At 39.1% G+C, this 25506-nt stretch overlaps 2 protein-coding genes and 1 long non-coding RNA gene across 3 annotated transcripts in view; all 3 read left to right on the top strand.

Annotated features, from left to right (window-relative positions):
* Window positions 1–476, top strand: part of LOC116271740 — a 33789-nt gene extending 33313 nt beyond the window's left edge. The window contains exon 6 of the long non-coding RNA XR_004180486.1: window positions 118–476. This is a non-coding gene — a long non-coding RNA (uncharacterized LOC116271740). The remainder of the gene's footprint in view (window positions 1–117) is intronic.
* LOC101014153 (zinc finger protein 708) overlaps window positions 1–25506 on the top strand; it is a 702618-nt gene that overhangs the window by 195099 nt on the left and 482013 nt on the right. The window lies entirely within an intron of this gene.
* Window positions 19766–21539, top strand: LOC116271737 (zinc finger protein 429). Its single transcript, XM_031660335.1, has one exon. The coding sequence runs from the start codon at window positions 20489–20491 to the stop codon at window positions 21506–21508; it is 1020 nt and encodes a 339-aa protein (XP_031516195.1). The 5' UTR covers window positions 19766–20488; the 3' UTR covers window positions 21509–21539.

Raw genomic sequence — 25506 nt, 5'->3', positions numbered from 1 at the left:
CTAGAAATAAATCAGTACAGCCCCACCTGGGCTACTATCTGTAGCACAAACCAGTCTTTTCACCTACATAGCACTCTCCCGAACTAATCAAGTTTTTTCCTTTTATTTTTGTTCTAGGGATACACATGCAGGTTTATCATATACATAAAATTGTGTCATGGAAGTTTGGTGTAGGTTATTTTGTCACTGAGATACTAAGCATCAAACAGGTATTGTTTCTGATTCTCTTTGTCTTTCTAACCCTCCACCCTCAACTAGGCCTCAGTGCTTGTTCCTCTCTTTGTGTCCATGTGTTCTTGTTATTTAACTCTTATAAATGAGAACATGCATTTGGTTTCTTGTTTCTGCATTAGTTTTCTAAGGATAGTGGGCTTCACCTCCATCCATGTTGCTGCAAAGGACATGATCTTGTTCTTTTTTTTTTTTTTTTAATAACCACACAACATTCCATGATGTTTATATACCATATATATTTTATACACACACACGCGCGCACACACACACACATATTTATTTTATTTTATTTTATTTTATTTATTTATTTTTTGAGATGGAGTCTAGGTCTGTTACCCAGGCTGGAGTGCAGTTTTGCAATCTGGGCTCACTGCAACCTCCGCCTCCCACATTCAAGCGATTTCTCCTGCCTCAGCCTCCCAAGTAGCTGGGATCACAGGTATGCACCATCACACCCAGCTGATTTTTGTATTTTTAGTGGGGACAGAGTTTCACCATGTTGGCCAGGCTTGTCTCGAACTCCTGACCTCAAGTGATCCGCCCATCTCAGCCTCTCAAAGTGCTGAGATTACAGGCGTGAGCCACTGTGCCCTGCCACCATATATATTTTTATTTTTTTAATTATTTTATTTTGTTTTATTTCCTTTTATTTTTTGAGATGGAGTCTCGCTCTGTCGCCGAGGCTGGAGTGCCGTGGCATGATCCCTGCTTGCTGCAGCCTCCACCTCCCAGGTTCAAGCGATTCTCCTGCCTCAGCCTCCCAAGTAGCTGGGATTACAGGTGCCCGCCATGACGCCTGGCTCATTTTTGTACTTTTAGTAGAGACGGGGTTTCACCATGTTGGCCAGGTTGGTCTCGAACTCCTGACCTCAGGAGATCCACCCGCCTCAGCCTCCCAAAGTACTGGGATTATAGGCATGAGCCACTGTGCCTGGCCTATATTTTTAAATATTATATTTTATTTATTGGGGAGACAGGGTCTCACCCTGTCGCTCAAGCTGGAGTGTAGTGGCATGATGTTTGCTCACTGCAGCCTCAACATCCTTGGCTCAAGCATTCCTCCTACCTCAGCTCCCCAAACAATCCTCCTACTTCAGCTCCCCTAACTTAGCTTCTCCTCCTCAGCAGTCCCTGTAGCTGGGACTACAGGTGCGTGCCACTATGCCTGGCTAATTTTTCTTTTTCTATTTTTTGTAGAAATGGAGTTTTTTCATGTGGTGTTGGCTGGTCTCAAATTCCTGAGTTCAGGCAATCCACCTGCCTCGACCTCCCAAAGTGCTGGGATTACAGGCATGAGCCACCGTGCCCAGCCATACAATATTTTTCTTTATCCAGTCTACCGTTGATAGGCATTTAGGTTGATTCCATATCTATGTTATTGTGAGTATTTCTGCAGTAAACATGCACGTGCATGTGTCTTTATGGTAGAATAATTTATATTTTTGGGGATATATACCCAATTAGAAGGTTGCTGGGTCAAATGGTACTTCTGTTTTTAGTCCTGTGAGGAATCACCACACTGCTTTTCACAATGGTGGAACTAATTTACACTCTCACCAGCCATGCATAAGCATTCCCTTTTCTCCACAACCTTGCCAGCATCTGTCATTTTCTTCTCTTTTTTTTTTTTTTTTTGAGACGAATCTTGCTCTGTTGCCAGGCTGGAGTGCAGTGGCAGAATCTTGACTCACCGCAACCTCTGCCTCCCGGGTTCAAATGATCCTCCTGCCTCAGCCTCCCTAGTAGCTGGGATTACAGGTGCGCACCACCACACTCGTCTAATTTTTGTATTTTTAGTAGAAACGTGGTTTCTCCATGTTGGCCAGACTGGTCTCGAACTCCTGACCTGAAGTGATCCTACCTGCCTCAGCCTCCCAAAGTGCTGGGATTATAAGTGTGAGCCACTGCGCCTGGCCTTTTTTTTTTTTTTTAACTTTTTTAATAATAGCTATTCTGACTAGTGTGAGATGGTATCTCATTGTGATTTTTCTTTGCATTTCTCTACTTTTAGTGATAAGAAAGATATACTCATCAAATGCTCGTTAGCCACATGTATATCTTTAGACAAGCATCTGTTCATGTTTTTTGCCTACTTTTTAATAAGGTTGCTTGTTTTTTCTTGTAAATTTGTTTAAGTTCCTTTTGGATTCTGGATATTAGACCTTTGTCAGAAGCATAGTTTGCAAATACTTTTTTTTTTTGAGATGGAGTCTCGCTCTGTCGCCCAGGCTGGAGTGCAGTGGTGCGATCTCCGCTCACTGCAAGCTCCGCCTCCGGGGTTCACGCCATTCTCCTGCCTCAGCCTCTTGAGTAGCTGGGACTACAGGCACCCGCTACCGCACCCGGCTAATTTTTTGTATTTTTAGTAGAGATGGGGTGTCACCGGGGTCTCGATCTCCTGACCTTGTGATCCGCCCGCCTCAGCCTCCCAAAGTGCTGGGATTACAGGCGTGAGCCACCGCGCCCGGCCAATATTTTCTTTTATTCTGTAGATTGTCTGTTTACTCTGACTGGTTTTCTTTGTTTTTTATTTGTTTGTTTTGCTGTGAAAAAGCTCCTTAGTTTAATTAGGTCCCATTCATCAATTTTTGCTTTTGTTGCAATTGCTTTTGGTACCTTCATCATAAAACTTTGCCAGTTCCTATGTCTAGAATGGTATTTCCTAGGTCAACATACAGTATTTTTTATTTAAGTCTTTAATTCATCTTGAGTATATTTTTGTGTATGGTATAAGAAAGGGGTGCAGTTTCAGTTTTCTACATAGTGTTAGCTAGTTATTCTAGCACCATTTATTAAACAAAATCCTTCTTACGTTCCTCTTGTCAGCTTTGTCGAATATCAGATCGTCGTAGATGTGCAAGCTTTATTTCTGGGCTCTCTATTCTGTTGCATTGGTCTATGAGTCTGCTTTTTACCAGTACCATGCTACTTTGGTTTCTGTCGCCCTGAAATATAGTTTGAAGTTGGGTAATGTGGCTTTGTTGTTTTTTTTTTTTTTTTTTTTATTGAGACAGAATCTCACTTTATTCCCCAGGATGGAGTGCAGTGGCGCAGTCTCGGCTCACTGCATCCTCTGCCTCCCAGGTTCAAGCAATTCTCCTGCCTCAGCCCCACAAGTAGTTGGGACTACAGGCATGTGCCACTCTACCCTGCTATTATTATTATTATTGTTGTTGTTGTTATATTTTTAGTAGAGACGGGGTTTCACTGTGTTAGCCAGGATGGCTTCAATCTCCTGACCTCGTGATCCACCCGCCTTGGCCTCCCAAAGTGCTGGGATTACAGGCGTGAGCCACCGTGCCCAGCCGCTTTTCCTTAAGCCGTTCTTTTTCCTTAGGATTGCATTGGCTATTTGGACTTTTTTTGTTGTTCCATATGAATTCAAAAATAGTTTTTAGTTGTGTTAAGAATGTTTTTGGTAGTTTCATAGAAATAGCATTATTTCTACATATTTCTTTGAGCAGTAGGGTTATTTTAATGATACTGATTTTTTTCTGTCCACGAGCATAAAATAGTTTTTGATTTGTGTCAGTTCTGACTTCTTTAAGAAGTGTTTTGTAGTTCTTGTCATAGAGACTTTTTACCACCCTAGTTAGCTGTATTTCTAGATATTCTGTTCTTTTTGTGGCAGTTGTGAATGGAATTTTTTTTTTTATTTGGATTTTGGCTTGGATATTGTTGATGTGCAGAGATGCCACTGATTTTTGTACATATATTTTGTATCCTGAAATTTTGCTGAAGTTGTTCTTCAGTCTAAAGAGCTTTTGCACCAAGACTGTAGGGTTTTCTAGATATAGAATGATGTCATCTGCAAACAAGGTTAGTCTGATTTCCTCGCTTCCTATTTGGATACCTTTTATTTATTTCTCTTGCCTGATTGCTTCTGGCCAGGACTTCCAATTCTATGTTGAATAAAAGTAGTGAGAGGAGTCATCCTTTTCTTTTGCCAGTTTTTAAAGAAGAAATGCTTCCAGCTTGCGTCTGTTCAGCATGTTGGCTGTGGATTTGTCACAGATATCTTACTATTTTGAAGTATGTACCTTCAATGCCTAGTTTGTTGAGGGTTCTAAACATGAAGAGTGTTGAATTTTATTGAAAACTTTATCTACATCTATTGAGATAATCTTGTGGTTTTTGTCTTTAGTTCTGTTTATGTGATGAATCACATTTATTGACTTGCGTATGTTGAACCAACCTTGCATCCCAGGGATAAAGCCTACTTGATCATAGCAGATTCGCTTATTGATGTGCTGCAGGATTCAATATTACAGTATTTCATTGAGGATTTTTGCATCAGTGTTCATGAAGAATTTTTGCCTGAGTTTTCTTTTTTTTGTTTTATCTTTGCCAGGTTTTGGTATCAGAATGATGCTGTTATATAATGAGTGGGGGAAGAGTTTCTTCTCAATTTTTTGTAATAGTTTTAGAAAGTATAATGCCAGCTAATTTTAGAAAATATAATGACAGCTTTTCTTTGTACATCTAGTAGAATTCAGCTGTGAATCTGTGTGGTCCTGAGTTTTTTTTTTTTTTTTTTTTTGAGTGGTAGGCTATTTACTAATTCAATTTTGGAGCTTGTTATTTTTTTGTTCTGGGCTCCAATTTCTTCTTGTTTAGTATTGGGAGAATGTATTTGCCCAGAAATTTATCCATTTCTTTTAGATTTTTTTAGTTTGTGTGCATAGAGATGTTCATAGTAGACTTCAGTAGTTATTTGTATTTTTTGTGGAGTCAGTAGTAATGACCCTTTTGTCGTTTCTTTTTTTTTTTTTTTTGAGATGAAGTCTTGCTCTGTCGCTCAGGCTGGAGTGCAGTGGCTCGATCTCGGCTCACTGCAAGCTCCGCCTCCTGGGTTCACACCATTCTCCTGCCTCAACCTCCCGAGTAGCTGGGACTACAGGTGCCCACTACCATGCCCAGCAAATTTTTAAAAAATATTTTTAGCCGGGCACGGTGGCTCAAGCCTGTAATCCCAGCACTTTGGGAGGCCAAGACTGGCAGATCACAAGGTCAGGAGGATTGAGACCATCCTGCCAACCCGGGTGTCCGCTCTGATTAAAAATACAAAACTAGGCCAGGCGAGGTGGCTGGCGCCTGTAGTCCCAGCTACTCAGGAGGCTGAGGCAGGAGAATGGCATAACCTCGGGAGTGGAGCTTGGTAAGTGAGCTGAGATCCAGCCACTCTGCACCCCAGCCCAAGCGCATAGAGCTGGCATTCCCACTGCACAAAATAAAAAATAAAAAATATTTTTAGTAGAGAAGGGGTTTCACCTGTTAGCCAGGATGAAGTCTCTCTCATCTCCTGACCTTGTGATCTGCCCACCTCAGCCCTCCCAAAGTGCTGGGATTACAGGCAAGCATATTTTTTATTGTGTTTATTCACCTTTCTTCTTAATCTACTAATCTGCCTTAGTGGTTTATCTTTATTGATTTATTTTAAAATATTTTAACTCTGGATTTCTTTGATCTTTTGTATGACTTTTTATGCTCCAAATCTCCTTCAGTCTGATCTGATTTTGGTTATTTCTTGTCTCCTCAGTTTAGGGGCTTGTTTGCTCTTGCTTCTTTATACTTTTATTTATGATGTTAGGTTGTTAAATTGAGATCTTCTAACTTTTTGTTGTGAGCATTTAGTCCTATGAATTCCCTTTTTAACCTCACGGGCTGTGTTGGAGAGATTCTGGTGTGCCGTATCACTGTTCTCATTTGTTTTAAAGAACTTCTTGATTTCCAGCCTTTAATTTCATTATTTACCAAAAGTCATTCAGATGAAGGTTGTTTAATCTTTCATGTAATTGCATGTTTTCAAGGATTTTCTTTTGTATTAAATTATACTTTTTTTTTCTTTTTTTGAAATGGAGTCTTACTCTGTCACCCAGGCTCGAGTGCATGGCACCATGTCAGCTCACTGCAACTTCCACCTTCTGGGTTCAAGCTTATTCTCCTAAGTCACTCCTATAGTTAGACTACAGGCACGCACACGCCCGCCAATTTTATGTGTGTGTGTGTGTGTGTATTTTTAGTAGAGACAGCTTCACTGTGTTAACCAGGATGGTCTCGACCTCCTGATACCATGATCTGCCCTGCCTCAGCCTCCCAGAGTGTGCTGGGATTACAGGCATGAGCCATCATGCCCAGCCCTGAATTATATCTTTTTTTTTTTTTTTTTTTGAGACTGAGTCTGCCTTCACGCCCAGGCTGGGAGGGCAGGCTGATCTCAGCTCACTGCAAGCCTCCCCGGTTTACGCCATTCTCCTGCCCCCAGCCTCCTGAGATGTTGGGACCACATGCCTCACCACTTCGCCTCGCTAGTTTTTGTATTTTTTAGTAGAGATGGGGTTTCACCGTGTTAGCCAGGATAGTCTCGGGACCTCCTGACCTCATGATCCGGGCCTGCCTCGCCTCCCAAAGTGCTGGGATTACAGGCTTGAGCCACCATGCCTTGGCCCCTGACCCATCTTTGACAAATTGCAGCCTAAGTGAGCATTTGGTATGATTTTGGGATTATTGAACCTTGCTGAGGATTATTGTGTTTCGATTTTGTGGTGAATTTTATATGTGACACATAGATGAGAAAGATATATATACCTATGTTGTTTTCTGCATGGAGAGTTTCACACATATGTTTATTAGAACATTTGGTCAAGTGCTGAGTTTAGGCTTTGATATCTTTGTTGGCCTTCTGCCTCAATTGAGGGAACAACAAAATTAAATAAATTAAAAAGAAAACAAGCCTGTATTAGGGCTGACTTATCCCAGAGGCAGTAACAGGCAACAGCTCACACCCAGGAAAAGTCTTGGTAACACCATCTACAGCCAGGACTCCAAAGAATGTGCTCTGGAGATTCTCCCAGCATTCCCCTCAACATATAGGAGAGAAGAGAAACAAATCTTTTCCTTTTTCTTATGGCGTTCTGTTTTCATTTAAGCAGCACAGTGAAGTGAGATGCCTGAGCAGGCTCAGGCCAGGCAGCCACCTAGGCGCCATGGTGAAGGTTACAGGAGAGTGGTCCTCAGCATTTACAAGCCTATACAGCTGGCCTGGGCCACACAGTAAGAGCCATATAAGCCTGAGTTAGACCCTGTCAGTGAGATTAACTGCTTTTTTTCATTTCTGTATCCTTGCTTCTTTCAACACTATGCTTTGTGCCAATTGTAGGCTTGTTTCAAGTTAGCCCAAATTCCCTTCAGAAGTAAGTGTATAAAAGCAATGAGTCTTGTCCTAGGCCTAGTTCTGATGTTAATCCACTGGGTCTGAGGCACTCAATAAAATCCTCCTCCTTTTCCCACTCATCAGTCTCTCCAGTCTCCTAATTCATGCAACACAATGAGATCTAAGTGTTCATGGAGTGTTGTAGTCTCCTGCCATTGTGTCGAATCGACATCTCTTTATAGGTCTTCTATGAACTTGCTGTATCTATGTACCCATGAATTTTTTTTTTAAGACAGTTTCATTTTGTTGTCTAGGCTGGAGTGCAGTGGCATGGTCTTGGCTCACTGCAACCTCCTGGGTCTGGCACCATGCCTCAGCCTCCTCCTGAGTAACTACAGGCATCTGCCTGTGTCAGCTGGTTTTTGTTATATTTTAGTAGAAATGGAGTTTCACCATCTTGGCCAGGCTGGTCTCAAACTCCTGGAGCTCAGGCAAATCCACTGCCTCAGCCTCCAAAGTGCTAGGATTACAGGGAGGAGCTTCACTGCACCCGGCCAACACCCATGCTTTGCCAAGTGGTTACCAACTGAGGTTTCTAATTAGACTCCATGGCCAATTTGCAAAGATCTGTTTACTTGTGCCCTTTCAAGCAGTAGTTAACACAGTGAAACCCTGCTCACTACTATTACTTTCAAGTAGAAGCATCCATGCTGCTTTAATTTAGCGCCCTCATGTGATTCTAAGATGAGGGCTGAGACCAAGTGCAGCCAAACAAGGCCCATGAGAGTTAAGCTTCACCTTTGCACTAAAGGGTGGTTACAGGGTCTATTCTGCTGGGTTTGGTAGGGAAGGGCAGTGCGGTCCATATTACTAATATTGCAGCAGAAAGCTGTTGTCTCGGCAGGGGAGGGCACCTTGAGGACAGAAAAGAAGAAATGCATCTCCATGGAGCTGGGTGCATGTTTCTAAATTCCCTGCTGGCAAAGAACAGAAAATGAGTGACTTTTTTTGCAAGTCTTGGTTCTTCTGCCTGTGGTGTGGTAGGAAGCCAGGGTAAACAGGTGTTGCTGACATTTGGGCATATACCTCAGCGATGCAGGTGTAATTTATTTTGAGAATCTAATCTGAGTGGAATTTCAGAGAAATTGGAGAAAGAAGAATAATGCATGTGATTTTTTCTCAGCTAATGATGTCCCAGGATCAAGAGCCAGGTCCACTCTACCTCCTGGACTGTCAAGCAAGCGCTTAGTAATTTGCAAGCCTTTACTTCTTACTTGTATTTTTTCCTCCCTAAGAGTTTCATTTTAGTACTATAGTCAAGGTCTCTTGAAAATATTTCCCTTCCCATGTACCAGATCTTCTGTACATTCTCTTACATCATAGCTTTTATATATGCCATGCAGAGTTCTCACCAAGATTGAGGTAAATTAATCTGTATTAAAAAATGTTCCTTGTGGCTGTGAAACATGAGGTGTGATACTCAAGGTTTCAATTGGGGAAAGGTGGGTTCAGTAGAGATGGAGAACATGTAATGTTGAGGTTCCATCTGTGTTCTCCATTGGCTTTAATGCAGAACAGGATTTTGAAAATGCTTATTTCAACAGATGGCATTTATTACTCAGAAAATTCCAAATATATATAGACATATATATATTAGGAGGTACTTGTTTGTGAATGCTAAAAAAGACAACTTTAAATCACTATTAAAATTACAGAACACTTGGTCATGGTGGTCACACCTGTAATCTTAACACTCTGGGAGGCCGCAGGTGGTTGGATAACAATTTGAGATCAGGAGTCTGAAACCAGTCTGACCAACACATGGTGAAAACCCATCTCTACTAAAATACAAAAATTAGCCAGGCGTGGTGGCAGGCCTGTAATCCTAGCTAATGTGGGAGGCTGAGGCAGGAGAATCACTGAACCCAGGAGGTGGAGGCTGCAGTGAGCCAAGATCAGGCCATTACACTCCAGCCTGAGGAACAGAGCAAGACCAGGATCAAAAGAAAGAAATTACAGAACCCATGAGTTATCGGTCTTAAACTTGAATAAACGGATGTTTCGCCGGTGCGGTGGCTCCAGCCTGTAATCCCAGCACTTTGGGAGTACGACGCATGGATCACGAGGTCAGAGATTGAGACCATCCTGGCTAACACGGTGAAACCCCGGCTCTACTAAAATACAAAACTAGCCGGGCTGCAGGAAGGGCTATCAAACCTAGCCACTCGGGAGGCTGAGGCAGGAATGGCATAAACCTGAGGCGGAGTTTGCAGTGAGCCGAGACGTCACCGGCCTGCAGCCTGGCTTACAGAGCCAGACTCCATCTCAAAAACAACAAAAAAGGATGTTTCTTTATGGTTAAATTCAGACGAATTGGCTTTTTAGGTAGCAATATCACATCAGTGAGCTGCCTTTCTGTGTGTACCAGTGCATCATAAAAATTCTGTCCTCGTGTAGTTGATGTTAATGATTCACTTGGTTAAAAGAACTCTCTGACAGACGTTTACTATGGAGTTGATTTATTTCTTTATTATTAACTGTCTTTTATGCAGTGGATGCCATCACATTTAATTCGGCAGCTGCCCTTCCCTAGGTTTTCTTTGCATATATCTTGGAAAATGAAAAGCTCTCATCTTTGTTTACAATGCAAAAACTGGGAAAACAGGTTCCTTCATTACTGGTTGTTTTGACAAAATATTCTTTTAACCAAAAACATTGGCATTACTGGTGAGCTTTGTTAGAAAAACAGCAACCAGACTTTATTCCAGATTTCTGAAAAATAATCTGTATTAACAAAATTCAGTTCATTGAATACATTAAAATGTGAGAGCAAATCAATCTCAATATGTCTTTTGATCTGAAAATATAATAATAACTGTCTTGCAAGAAAACATAGCACTCAAAATGTATATGTTTGTGTTCATTATGCCCTTAATTTTACTCTATCATTTAGAAAATGTCATGTGTACACTGATGTTGTGGATCTTATGACACTATTTTCTCAAAGTTAGAGAATATATTAGATATCATTTCTGTTTTGTAAATTAATTTATTAACAATTTCAGTCAATGTAAGTGAGAAGCAGTTCTCTTTCCTCATTTCCAGCTTGAATTCAACAAAAGTCTACCCATGGGCACTTGGTAAATATATGTTTCTCTCTCTCTCTTTCTCTCTCCCTGTGTGTGTGTGTGTGTGTGTTTCTGTGTACCCATTACATTTTCATGAGGTCATAGAATTCTCTAGAGGAGTGGCAGCCTGGACACAGCACAACAGAACTTATATAGAATGTGGATGTTAGAGAACTACAGAACCTGGTCTTCCAGTAAATAACTCAATACACCATTCCAATATACCCCAAATGTTTCTATTTCTCCCTCTTTGTGGAATGTTTTTTATGTAATTTATGCTTTGCATAAATGAGTTTCAGATTCTGTTTTAAAAAGTCAGGATTTTTGCAGAAAAGAATTTTCAAGATGTTTTATCTTTCACCTAAACCTCTGTTCTTGAGCTGATTTGTATGTACTCTTGATTAGTGATAATTTCAGAATTTAGTACTAAAAATATCGTTGCTCACATCTTAAAATCTAATTGTCACAATCGATTTTTTATTAAGGGCACAATACGAAATTAAGAACCTACAAATTTAAAATATTTTCAAAGGATTAAAATTTCTCTGGCAGCTCTGGTACGGGGATTAATTTACTAGAATATTGTACTACATCCCTTTAATTTGTTACATTACTAAATTGGTAATTACAGAATATGCTGTGACTATCTCTTTATTTTTTAATAAAACAGGTATTACTGTCTCTAAGCCAGACCTAATTTGGCTCAGAGAGAAAGAACCCTGGAATATGAAGCGACATGAAATGGTGGATAACCCCCGGTGTGAAGAGATGGAATACAGACAACACAGATGAGAGGTCCTAAGGGCCAAAAAGAAAGCCAGTCCCATAATGTGATTTGGGAAGTTATGCTCCAAAGCATAGAAAATATTTTCTGAAAAACTGTGTGTTCTAAAAAATCCTTCGGCCTGGCATTGTGGCTTACTGTAATCCCAGCACTTTGGGAGGCCGGTGGGCGGATCACGAGGTCAGAAGATGGGAGACCATCCTGGCTAACACAGTGAAACTCGCCTCTACTAAAAATACAAAAAGATTAGCTGGGCGTGGTGGCGGGCACCTGTAGTCCCAGCTACTCGGGAGGCTGAGGCAGGAGAATGGCGTGAACCCGGGAGGTGGAGCGTGCAGTGAGCCGAGATCGCGCCACTGCACTCCAGCCTGGGCGACAGAGCGAGACTCCGTCTCAAAAAAAAAAAAAAAAATGTTGGCGTGCTGTCACATGCCTGCAATCCCAGCTTCTCAGGAGGTTGAGGCAGGAGAATCACTCAAACCTGGGAGGCGGAGTTTGAAGTGAGCTGAGATGGCATCATTGCACTCCAGCCTGGGCAACAAGAGCAAAACTCCATCTCAAAAACAACAACAACAACAAAAAAACACCTGTCTTAGTGACTGCCCTACAGCGCAAAGTCCTGAAGAATATTTACTTTGCAAAAAATAAAATGGGAATTAGCCTCTACCAAAGCCCCTTGTAACAAGCCAACTAAAGGTGGACCCTAGTGCAGACCCCGTAGCCTTGTGACCAGGCTACACCCTCTGTCTACTACAAACCCATAGGGCATCCCAGCACCCTGGGGACCCAGCGAAAGAGCCTTACCTCGTGAGGCCAGTTTATAAAAATTGAAGAGGTGTTTGCTTCTTCAAATTCACAGACACCAATGCAAAACTGTATTGTACCCGTTGTTAATGCCTCTATTTTAATAATAGCACTGGAAGTATGTGGCATAAATATTAGTCAGAAAAATAGAAAATAGGCTGGGCATGGTGGCTCACACCTATAATCCCAGCACTTTGGGAGGCCAAGGCAGCTGGATCACCTGAGGTCAGGAGTTCCAGACCAGCCTGGCCAACTTGGCAAAACCCTGTTGCTAGTAAAAAATATAAAAATTAACTAAGTGTGGTGGCAGGCATCTGTAATCCTAGCTACTTGGGAGACTGAGGCAGGGAGAATTGCCTGAACCCAGGAGGCAGAGGTTGCAATGAGCCAAGCTTGTGCCAGTGCACTGCAGCCTGGGTGATGGAGTGAGACTCTGTCTCAAAACAAACAAACAAACAAAAAGCGTTGAAATTGAAGACAAGTAAAAAGTTGCTGTTTGTAGATTATATAATCTTATATTAAAAAAACCATAAACAATACATTAAAACCTGTCTAAACTAATAAATGCCGTCAGTATATTAGCAACATATAAAATTAACATACAAGTGTAAGTTATGGTTCCATACACTTAAACTATGTGATAGAGGAAGAAAACAATCTTATTTACAATAGCATTAGAATAATAAATTTCTGAAAACAAATTTAACCAAGGAGGTAAAAAGTATTTACGATTAAAGATATATCAATGAAAGAAATTAGAAAAGACATAAATTTTAAAATATTTTATGTCTATGGATTGAAACAATAAATATTTTTAAAGTGCCATATTATTCAAAGTGATCTATAGAATCAATGAATTCCCAATGAAAATTTCAGTGGTTTTTTTTTTCCCCACAGAAATGCAATTTTAAACTTTACATGAAACTATAATAAACTTTGAATAGCCAAAGCAATCTTGAGGAAAAAGAACAAAGCAAAAGAACGTCATACTTTATAATGTCAAACCATATTTCAAAACTATAGTAGCCGGGCGCGGTGGCTCAAGCCTGTAATCCCAGCACTTTGGGAGGCCGAGACGGGCGGATCACGAGGTCAGGAGATCGAGACCATCCTGGCTAACACGGTGAAACCCCGTCTCTATTAAGAAATACAAAAAAAAACTAGCCGGGCGAGGTGGCGGGCGCCTGTAGTCCCAGCTACTCGGGAGGCTGAGGCCGGAGAATGGCGTGAACCCGGGAGGCAGAGCTTGCAGTGAGCTGAGATCCGGCCACTGCACTCCAGCCTGGGCGACAGAGCGAGACTCCGTCTCAAAAAAAAAAAAAAAAAAAAACTATAGTAATACAAACATAATGGACTGTGCAGAAAAATTAACAAAAAAACACCACTGGAACAGAAACCACTACTCTCAAACATTTTAGACATAATATGAAAAGACAACCTAAAAAGTAGTTTAACAAAGAGTTTTTCAAAATTAGGCAGATACTTGTGTGTCCCCCAAAGCAATGAAAAAGTGGTCAGATTATGCAGTATGTTATATGCCATTAAGAGGGCTTTGGCTCTCACTGTAAGCTTGAACAAAGATCACTGAAGGGAAAGTAGAATCCTTAAAAAATTTAAAAGCATAAGAGCAAAGATGCCTCTATGTGGAGAGGAATTTTTTTTTGGAGACAGGGTCTCACTTTGTCACCCGGTGGCTGGAGTGCAGTGGTGTAATCTTGGTTCACTGCAACCTCGGCCTCCCGAGTTCAAGAGATTCTCTCCCTCACCTCCCCAAGTAGCTGACTGATGGCAAGCCAGTCTTGGCTAATTCTTTTGTATTTTAGCAGGCTAGGAGCCTTCACCATGTTGGCCAGGCTGGTCTGAACTCGACAGGTGATCTGCCTGTGTCGGCATCTCAAAGTGCTAGGATTACAGGTGTACGATCCACCTGCCCAGCGTCCCATTTTTTTTTTCAGAAACATAACATTTTAAAGTAATGGCTGCATTCTTGTTTCCGCAGTCAACATGGTTTCATTGCATCATTAACAGATTTGGTGTTTTTAAAAATTCTACAGTTGCCATTCTTAATGGATGTGGAGGTGATTTTTGTTTTTCATTGTGATTTCACATCTCTACAAATTAGTGATCTTTTAATTTTTTTAAAATGCTTCTTTTTCCAGTTGTGTATCTTTTTTTTTTTTTTTTTTTTTTTTTTTGAGACGGAGTCTGCTCTGTAGCCCAGGGCTGAGTGCAGTGGCTGATCTCAGCTCACTGTGGCCCGGCCTCCCTGGTTTCACATGCCGCCATTCTCCTGCCTCAGCCTCCCGGAGAAGTTGGACTACAGGTGCTCGCCACCTCGCCTCAAGGTTTTTTGTATTTCTTAGTAGAGACGGGGTTTCACCGTGTTAGCCAGGATGGTCTCGATCTCCTGACCTCGTGATCCGCCCGTCTCGGCCTCTCAAAGTGCTGGGATTACAGGCTTGAGCCACCGCGCCCGGCCTCCAGTTGTGTATCTTTTTTGCTGAAAACTTAGTTCAATTATTTTCCCATTTTAAAATCACATTGTTTAACTTTATTGTTTAGTTTCAAGAGATGTTTGTATATTCTGAATATTAAATCATATCACATGTGATTTGCATACATTTTCATCCATTTCCTAAGAGACATTGTCACTCTATTGAATGTTTTCTCTGATGTGCAGAAAATTTTTAGTGCAGTTAAATTTTAATTTTCTTTGTTGCTCATGCATTTAATGTGTCTAAGGAAAAGCGGCCAAGTCCAATGTCCTGTGTTTCTTCTATATTTTTTTCTAAGGGATTCGTTAGTTTTTTTTTTTTTTTTTAATGTCCAAGTATTTAAAATGTTTTTTGTATATGATTCAAGGAAAGGATCCAACTTTACCAGTGTTTCTTTTGGTTTTTTTCGATATGGAGTCTTGCTTTGTTGCCCAGGCTGGAGTGTACTGGTGCAATCTCAGCTCACTGCAACCTCCATCTCCCGGGTTCAAGCAATTCTCCTGCCTCAATCTCCGGAGTAGCTGGGACTACAGGCATGTGACACCACACCTGGTTAATTTTTTTGTATTTTTAGTAGAGATGGGGTTTCGCCGTGTTGGCTAGGCTGTATTGATAATCCAGTTTCCAATATTATTTTTTAAAGAGATTTTCTTTTCTCTATTATGTGCTCATGGCAGTTTTGTGGAAGATCATATACAGAAGGGTTTATTTCTGTGCTGTATTCTATTGTTTCATCTTTCATCTGTCTTGTCAGTACCACATCGTTTTTGTTATTGTAGCTTTTAATATGTTTTGAAATCAAAAAGTATAATGCCTCTTTGTTCTTTTTCATAGGTGTTTGGCTATAGTGTATGACCAAATTTTACAATATGAAACAATATTTCTGTAAAAAACTGTGCTATTGGGATTGTTTATGGATTATATTAAATATGTTTATCACTGTATCTTGTATTGACATATTTGAAAAATTAAATTTTTGACCCCTAAGCAAGAAAATGTTGAAGAGCATGTTTTATTTTCATATATTTTTGGATTTTCCAGTTTTACTTTTGCTTTTAGTTCCTAGTTTTATTTAGTTTTGGCCAGAAAACATAGTGTGTAATTTTGGTCTTTTAAACTTTATTTGTTGTTGTTTTGAGACAGGAGCTTACTCTGTCACCCAGGTTGGAGTACAGTGGCATGATTTTGGTTCAATGCAGCCTCAGCCTCCTGGGTTCAAGTGATCCTTCCATCTCAGCCTCCTGAGTAGCTGAGACTACAGACATGCACTACCATGTCTGGCTAGTGCAGTTTTTAATTATTTGTAGAGACAGGATTTCACTATGTTGCCCAGGCCTGATCTCAGACTTCTGGCTCCAAGTGATTCTTTCACCTTGGTCTCTAATGTGTTGGGATTAAAGGCATGACCCACTGTACCCAGCCAATATTCCTAAATTTAGTAAGACTTGATTCGTGTCCTAACAGAATACACCAGGTGCAAATAAGGATATTTTGCTTTTGACTGGAGAGAATCTCTTGCTTTCAGCTGGAAAGTTTTTTTGTTTGTTTGTTTGTTTTGAGATGGAGTCTCGCTTTGTCACCCAGGCTGGAGTGCAGTAGTACAATCTCAGCTCACTGCAAGGTCCGCCTCCTGGGTTCACGCCATTCTCCTGTCTCAGTCTCCTGACTAGCTGGGACTACAGGCATCCACCATCATGCGTGGCTAATTTATTCTGTTTTTTTATTTTTTTTTTTAAGTAGAGACAGAGTTTCACTGTGTTAGCCAGGATGGTCTCGATCTCTTGACCTCGTGATTTGCCTGCCTTGGCCTCCCGAAGTGCTGGGATTAAAGGCGTGAGCCACCGCGCCCGGCCTCAGCTGGAAAGTTTTGTACGAGTCTGTTAAGCCTAGTTGTTCTATAATAATGGTTTGAATGTTTATGTTCTCCAAACATGTGGCTGGCTCATTTCATTTTACATAATGTCATTGAGCTTTATCTTTATGGTTGTTAGAGTATTTCCTGCTTTCTCAAATGTGGGTGATATTTTATTATTTTTATATTTCAAATTATATCTACTGAATAAGTTGCTGACAGAAATTTGCATTGGTTCAACCCATGGGCTTTAGTAACAATGTTACAATAATGATGGGTATGAAAATGACCCTTCATATGATCATATATGTGAACGTTTATATATGTGCTGCACTCTATTTGATTAGTCTACTTTTTCACCTTGATACTCATGCCAATTTGTTTTAATTCTGTAGCTTTGTAATGTGTTTTGAAATCAAGAACTGTAATTCCTCCAACATTGTTCCTTTTTAAAAGATTGTTGGGTACTTTGTTGTCTGTCTCTTGATATTATACTTTGGCGGTTGCTGTTTCTATTTCTTCAAGAGTGCAATAAGAAATTTGGAAAACATTGCATTAAATCTGTAAATTTACATTGAGTAGTATGAATATCTTCACAATATTAGTTATTTAAACCTTTGAACTAAGCATGCTCAAGAGCTCAAGAGTGTGTTGCTTAATTTCTTTTTTTTTTTTTCCCCTGAGATAGAGTCTCACTCTGTCACCCAGGCTGGAGTGCAGTGGCGTGATCTCGGCTCACTGTAACCTAATTCCTATATATTTGTGAATTTTTTAGTTTTTCCTCTTATTGTTGTATACTCTCATTCCGTTTTGGTCATAGAAAGTAATCCATAAGATTTCAGTTTTAAAAAATTTGTTAAGACTTCTTTTTTGGCCTAACAGGTGATCTAGCAAGAAAAATATTCTGTGAGCAATTGAGAAGGGTGTGTATCCTGATGTTGTTTAGGAGCGGTCTCTATACCTCTGTTAGGAATAATAGTTTTATATTACCTTCAAGTCCTCTGTTCCCTTACTAATGTTCTATCTTGTCTTATTATTACAGGAGGTAGAGTATTGAAATATCCTATGCTTATTATATTGCTTTCTATGTGTTTCTTCAGTTCTGTCAGTATTTGCTATACATATTGGGAACCCTCAAGCGAGATACACACATGCACCCAGACATACACATGTACAAATTTGTCATAGGTTCCCAGTGAATGAATCTAGTATTGTTTAGTGTTGTTGTCTCTTTGGAGTTTTTATTTCAAGTACATTTTATAAAATATGACAGTTTTTGAAATAAACTTTAAGTATATTTTACATATAAAATATCACAGTAGCTTGTGTGATATTATTTTGACTTCTCTCATTTGGCTAATATTTACATGAAATTTCTATTTCCATCTTGCCACTTTTAGTCTTTTTTTATCATTAGATCTTCTGTGACTCTTGTAGAAAGGCAAGATGGATCTTGATTTTTAAAATTTTTCTTATAAATCTATTGAAAATATGTCTCTTGATTGGAAAGTTAAATTTATATTTAAATAATTTTCTGAAAGAAAAACACCGTTATTTTATTGTTTTATTTGATTTTTGTATCTTTGTCCATCATTTTCTCTGTTTTGCTTTGTATCTTTTTAATTTTTGTATTGATATGCTTTCACTTCTTTCTCTTTGTGTGTGTGTGTCTGTCTCTACAGATGTGTTCTTTGTGGTACCTTTGGTATTACCTAAAGCTTCTCAACAATAAAACTGTATTTTAATTTGGTAAAACATTAACTTCGGTCGCATACAAAAATTCTTCCTCATTACATCTGCCCTCAACTTTGTTATTCATATTACTGATTATCTTTTTATGTTGTATATTCATTAACAGATTTCTATAATAATTTCTATGTTTTTATCTCTCAACTTTTAGATAATTTAAAATGTTTTGTGCACCATTATGATAATTCTAAGGAATAAAAATATTCTAAGGAATAATTCTAAGGTAAAAAATAGAATAAAGAATTTTAAGGAATTTTATTTTTGTGTATGTGCATATCATTCCCACAAAGTTATGTATTTTTATATGATTATGTGTTGTTTTCTTGTATCATGTTATTTTCAACAGCAGGAACTCCTTTCAGTATCTTTGATGTATAGGCTCTATATAGAGTATATACCGTGCCAGTATCCTTTCTCAAGATTTGATTATTTTGGAATGTGTTTTACTTTTTATTTGGTAGGACAGTTTTGCTGACTGTATTATATTCACTTGACAGCTGTTTTTTTCCCCAGGACTTTGAGAATATCACACAATTTACTTCTGACCTGCGATATTCTTGCTGACAAATTCACTAATTTTTTATATGAGACTATGCTTACAAATGACACATCACTTTTGTCTTGCAGCTTCTAAGGTTCTCGTCTGTGACTTTTACAATTATGTTTATATATGTTTTGTTGTAAATATCTTCTGTGTGTATCCTAGTTTGTTGAGCTTCATTTTTATTTTTTTGATAATATTTCAGTTATTTTTTATCTCCACAATTTTTGTTTTTGTGATAATTTTAATATTTTTGTTATCTTCATTTTTCTGATTTTCAGTAGATTATATTCCTATTTTACTCATTTAGTGTTATTCAATTTATCTTAAATTTTAAATATTAATCTCTACATCTCATTTTTTAATGATTTTGCTTTCTAAAAATTTTATACATTTTTTGGTGGGGCCATGGTGCCTTAATATTTTGTATACATTGTAATCTTTGATTGAGATTTGGACATTTAAAAAAAAGCTATCTCTCACAATCTTGATAATGCAGCTTTGTCCTGGCATAGTCTGAAATCAGTTGTCTTGGTTAGAGATTCTTGCAGTCTCTCAAATATGTTGTTAGGATGTGTCTTGTCTGAAACTTTGTTTTTATTTTTTAAAGAAGTGTATTCATGTGTCATCCTAATAGTAATCACTTGCTACACCTGTTCCCTGTCTGTGGTACTGCAGTTGCTCCACTCTGTAACATTTTTTACCTTTGGTCTCAGCAGACTCAAACTGTCATTGCAGAGTATACCACCATGTCTTTTCTTTTTTTCTTTCTTTCTTTCTTTTTTTTTTTTTTTTGAGACAGAGTCTTGCTCTGTTGCCCAGGCTGGAGTGCAGTGGTGTGGTCTCAACTCACTGCAACCTCTGCTTTCTGGGTTCAGGTGATTCTCCTGCCTCAGCCTCCCGAGTAGCTGGGATTATAGGTGCCTGCCACCATGCCCAGCTAATTTTTTGTATTTTTAGTAGAAACAATGTTTCACCATGTTGGCCAGGCTGGTTTCAAACTTCTGACCTTATGATCTGCCTGCCTTGGCCTCCCAAAGTGCTGGGATTACAGGCGTGAGCCACCACGCCTGACCAAAGTATACCACCATTTCTTTCAGCATTTTATGTCGTGGGAAACTAAATTCAGCATCTGATAATATCCTAGAAGCCAGAAATAAAGATGTATGTGCCAATATATTTCTTGTCATTTAAAAGCAAAACCAGGAGTTGGCAATTTACTTCCAAAGGCACTGTGTTTTATTGGGGAACAGGAAGAGCTGTGTTGGGTATATGTAACAGAAATTTGTTTCATTCTATGTGACTCTTTGCATTGTACTCACCTGGGGCATTGCACACATATAACTTATTGATAAGTTACCCACAAATATATTTTGGTTAGTGTGTCTTTGTTACATTTATATTTTTATGAAGAAATTAGAGTCTGGTATTTTGCTATGCTGTATTGCTTATGTAGTTTGTATAATTTTAGAGGTTATGTTTGTGAAGTATATATATCTGAGTCTAGTAAGTGAAGTAATTTGTCGTTTTAATTTTTTTTTTTAGTTATATGTTCTCATTTTGCTGAAGACTTTTGGCCAGAGCAAGCCATAAAAGATTCTTTCAAAAAAGTGACACTGAGGAGATATGATAAATGTGGACCTGAGAACTTACAATTAAGAAAAGGCTATAAAACTGTAGGTGATTGTAAACTATACAAAGGAGATTATAATGGACTTAACCAATGTTTGACACCTACCCAGAGCAAAATGTATCACTGTGATATATATGTAAAAGTATTTTATGCATTTTCAAATTCAGATAGATATAAGACACGACTTACTGGAAAGAAACCTTTCCAATGTAAAAAATGTGACAAATCATTTTGCATGCTTTCACAACTAACTCAACATAAGATAATTCACATTAGAGAGAATACCTACAGATGTAAAGAATTTGGCAATGCCTTTAATCAGTCCTCAACCCTTACTAACCATAAGAGAATTTATGTTGGTGAGAAACACTACAAATGTGAAGAATGTGGCAAAGCATTTAACCACTACTCAACCCTTACTAACCATAAGAGAATTCATACTGGAGAGAAACCATACAAATGTAAAGAATGTGGCAAAGCCTTTAGCAGGTACTCAACCCTTACTACCCATAAGAGAATTCATTCTGGAGAGAAGCCCTACAAATGTGATGAATGTGGCAAAACCTTTAGCATGTCTTCAACCTTTACTAAACATAAGATAATTCATACTGAAGAGAAACCCTACACATGTAAAGAATGTGGCAAAGCCTTTAACCGGTCCTCAACCCTTACTGGCCATAAGAGAATACATACTGGTGAGAAACCCTACAAATGTGAAGAATGTGGCAAAGCCTTTAACTGGTCTTCAACTCTTACTAAACATAAGGCAATTCATACTGGAGAGAAGCCCTACAAATGTGAAGAATGTGGCAAAGCTTTTAACCAGTCCTCAAGACTTACTCGACATAAACAAATTCATACTGGAGAGAAACCCTACAAATTTGAAGAATGTGGCAGAGTTTTTACCTGTTCCTCCACACTTACTCAAGACAAGAAAATTCATACTGGAGACAAACCCTACAACTGTGAAGAATGTGGCAAAGTTTTTACCTGTTCCTCTACACTTACTAGACATAAGAGAATTCATACTGAAGAGAAACCCTGTAAGTGTAATGAATGTGGCAAAGCTTTTAACCGGTCCTCACACCTTACTAGCCATAGGAGAATTCATACTGGAGAAACCCTACAAATGTGAAGAATGGCAAAGCCTTTAGCAGTCCTCAAACCTTAACAGTGTAAAAGAAAAATTCATACTGGAGAAACCTACAAATGAAAGAATGTGGCAAGCTTTTATGGTCCTCAAGACTTACTCAACATAAGAAAATTCATACTGGAGAGAAACCTTACAAATGTGAAGAATGTGGCAAAGCTTTTAACAGTCCTCAAGACTTACTCAACATAAGAAAATTTCATACTGGAGAGAAACCTACAAATGTCAACAATGTGACAAAGCACCCTCCTCAGGCGCCCAGCAGTCACTTTATAAGAAAATTCATACTGGAGAGAAACCTAGAAATGTGAAAGAATGTGGCAAATCTTTTAGTAGAATCCTCGAGCTTACTCACCATAAGAAAATTCATACTAGAGAAGCCTTTACAAGTGAAGAATGTGTAGCTTTTTACCCGGTCTTCAAGACTTACCCAACATAAGAAAATTCATAGGCTGGGTGTGTTGGCTCACGCCTGTAATCCCAGCACTTTGGGAGGAGCGAGGTGGAAGCGGGATCCTGAATCAAATTCAGGTTATCCTATAGCTAACATGGGTGAAACCGTCTCTACTAAAGATAAAAAAAAATTAGCCAAAGCGTTGTAGCATCGCCTGTTGTCCCAGCTACTCATGAGGCTGGAAACTGGAAAATGAAAGCCCAGACCCAGGAGGCCCGGGCTTGCAGTGAGTCGAGATCCCAGCCGCCACACTGCCTCCAGCCTGGCTGACAGAGCCAGACTGTCTCAAAAAAAAAAAAAAAGAAAATTCATAGGCCAGGCGTGGTGGCTCACACCTGTAATCTGAGGAAGGCACTTTGGGAGGCCAAGGCGGGTGGATCACGAGGTCAGGAGTTCAAGGCCAGCCTGGTGCAACATGGTGAAACCACATCTCTACCAAAATATAAAAATTAGCTGGATGTGGTGGCGCCTTCTCTAGTCCCAGCTACTCAGGAGAGGCTGTGTAGAGAATTGCTTGAACTGGGGAGCCAGAGGTTGCAGTGAGCTGAGATCCGCGCCACTGCCTCAGCCTGGGTGACAAAGCAGACTCTGTCTAAAAATTAATAAAATAAATAAAGGAAAAATTCATAGTAGAAAGAGAAACCTTACAAATGTGAAGAATGTGGCGAAAACTCTTGTAAGTACTCCACTTATTGCATAAGCTTATTTATCACCAAGAAAAGGTACCCAAATTTTTAAAATAGCTGAGCCATTAATATCTGCTCACATCTTAACAGAGTTGATACTTAAAACGTGGCAAGGTACGTGCAATCAAAACGAAAATCTTGAAATATAAGCCTTTAAAGTGGAAGGAGACTATGTATTCACAAGGCAAAAACACTACAAATGTAAAAGCGGGTTATAGTGCATTTACTTATCACAGATCTTATTGTACACATTTTATACTGAGGAAAACCTGAAGCAGATTTTTTAACTTGGCACAACATCAAAATTTTATTGAGAAAAAAATCCAGCAAATGTAATAAAATTCAGAAAAGGCTTTTTTCAAAAACTTCATGCTAAGCTTACTGGAGTTTATATTCAGATATATTTTTCATGGCAGTATGATGGCTCAAGCCTGTAATCCCAGCACTTTGGGAGGCGAGATGGGCGGATCCGCGAGGTCCAGGAGGTCGAGACCATCACAAGCTAACGGCTTATCTATACTTGAAGCCTACAAAATAGCGGTGGGGTGGCAGCCTGTAGTCCCAACTACTAGGAGGGAGGCTGAGGCAGGAGAATAAGTGAACCAGGAGAGTGAGGAGCACTGCAATGGTGAGATCCGACCCTGCACTCCACAGGCGACAGCAGGGCCTCCATTTAAAAAAAAAAAAAAAAGATATATTTTGCATATGCCATATGTATAAAATATTTCAAGACAAAGTGAGGTCTATATAAATATCGAATTTACAGTAGAAATAACTAAGACACAAACATTTCAAACATTAGAGTACTTTGAGTATAAGAAATGAAATCAAAACTAAGGTTGTTAGTATTTGTATATAACTGTTAAAGAGTAAGAAGATATTTTGCTGTCATATTCAAATTGTACTTTTTTATTTTATTTTATTTTATTTTTATTGTTGTTGAGACACAGTCTCACTTGTTGCCCAGGTTGGAGTCGCGGTGGCGCGATTTTAGCTTGCTGCCTTAACTTTCGACTTTGGTTCCAGTAGGACCTCCTGCCACGGCCTCACAATGCTAAGGCTCAAACACTGTATGCGGTTAATTCTTTTTATTTTTTATTTTGTATTTTTTAGTAGAGATGGGATTTCACCATTGTCTCCCAAATTGGTCTCAAACTCCTCGCCTCAAATCACCAGCACCTATCCCAAAGCATATGTTTTCCACTACACCCGGCTAGAAGTATGCTTTAAAAGTACACATATAAAAAATTTTTTGAAAAGCAAAATTACAATGTAATTCAAGAAGTATCAGATTCATGCTGTTTCATTGTTCCTATTCAGGGGGTGATTAATTATTGCTGCATCATAAAGGAGCTCGTGGATGGAAATTATGGCCTCTTTCTGCTAAAAAGTAAAGGACGTTAGAATAAGATGCTTGATGAAAATCTAAGTGAAGAGGCTCTTTGTGGTTAACTTACTGAAGGTGTATGAGGTCGATGTTCAAAAAGGTAATATGCTTCTGTATTATAATGATAGAAAATATTTTTAGTTAAAGTGAATACTAAAGAATTTGTAAATTATTTTAGTGGTTGAGAGTTTTATGTCATGAAGTACATTATATTTTAAATTTTAAAATAATGTGTAAATTTGATTTTGATGGCCACTGCCATGTTAAGACTCTTGTGCATTTAATGAAGCATTATTATGCACCAACTTTAACCTATCTGATGTTGCCTCTCATAGGTGTAGGTCTCGGCCTCCCAAAGTGCTGGGATTACAGGCTTGAGCCACCGCGCCCGGCCGAGGATGTTTTTATATGTAAATGTAGCAAACAAATATGAAAGTACCTCCTGTGTCACAGATGCTCCATAATAAGCCAGAAATATTCCTGCTGGAGTTAGTTTGTATTTTCAAGTCAGAGATAAAAAATATCCATGGTAAAGAAATCTTCATATGGCGAAGGCATTTTTTTCTAGGCTGCAAAGCTGACTCTCGCTGAATTTAAAGAGAAATTTTGCTTCTCTTGTTTCTTAACTATCCTGTTTCATTTGTATTATGTGTATTCCAAGGTTGTACACATTACAATGAACTATAGTCCTTCTTTTACTGTGTTATGGCAACAGTTTTCTCACTATTCATTTCACATGGTACTTTGTAGGTTCTAATGAGAAAGTTTTGTTTTGTTTTGTTTTGTTTGAGGTGGAGTTTCGCTCTTGTTGCCCAGGCTGGAGTGCAGTGGCACGATCTCTGCTCACTACAACCTCCACCTCCCGGGTTCAAGTGATTATCCTGCCTCAGCCTCCTGAGTAGCTGGGATTACAGGTATGCACCACCACACCTTGCTAATTTTGTATGTTTTGTAGAGATGGGGTTTCTCCATGTTGGTCTGGCTAGTCTCAAATTCCCGGCCTCAGGTGATTCGCCCAACTCGGCCTCCCAAAGTGTTGGGATTGCAGGAGTGAGCCACCGCACCTGGCCGAAAGTTTATTTTTTACTGCACTGAAAAAGTGGTTTTAACTGGAGAATTTGCTTATCAATATAACTTTTGGATTGCTAAAATACGAGGCACACATTTTTCATGGGTGAGAGAATTACATCACTTAGCATTGCTTTTCTTTATCTGTAAAAGAAAAATATTTATATGTTTATTTATTTTGAGATGGAGTCTTGCTCTCGTCACCCAGGCTGGAGATAACCAAAATCAGATTTGAACTGGAGATTTAGACATGAAAAACTATGCAACAGATTAAGAAATCCAGGAGTTAAACCTTTAAAAAAACTAACAAAATAAACTACTAGCTAGATTAATGAAGAAAGAAGATCCAAATAAACACAATTAAAAATTACAAAACTACAAAAATTAC

The sequence above is a fragment of the Papio anubis genome, chromosome 20 (assembly GCF_008728515.1).
Source record: "Papio anubis isolate 15944 chromosome 20, Panubis1.0, whole genome shotgun sequence".
NCBI classification, from domain to species: domain Eukaryota; kingdom Metazoa; phylum Chordata; class Mammalia; order Primates; family Cercopithecidae; genus Papio; species Papio anubis.
Note: the sequence above shows the minus strand (reverse complement) of the source record. Positions and strands in the feature narration are given on the sequence as shown.

Excerpts from the sequence above, each read along its gene's own strand:
- LOC116271737 (XM_031660335.1), top strand. The coding sequence starts at position 20,489 with ATGTATCACTGTGATATATATGTAAAAGTATTTTATGCATTTTCAAAT.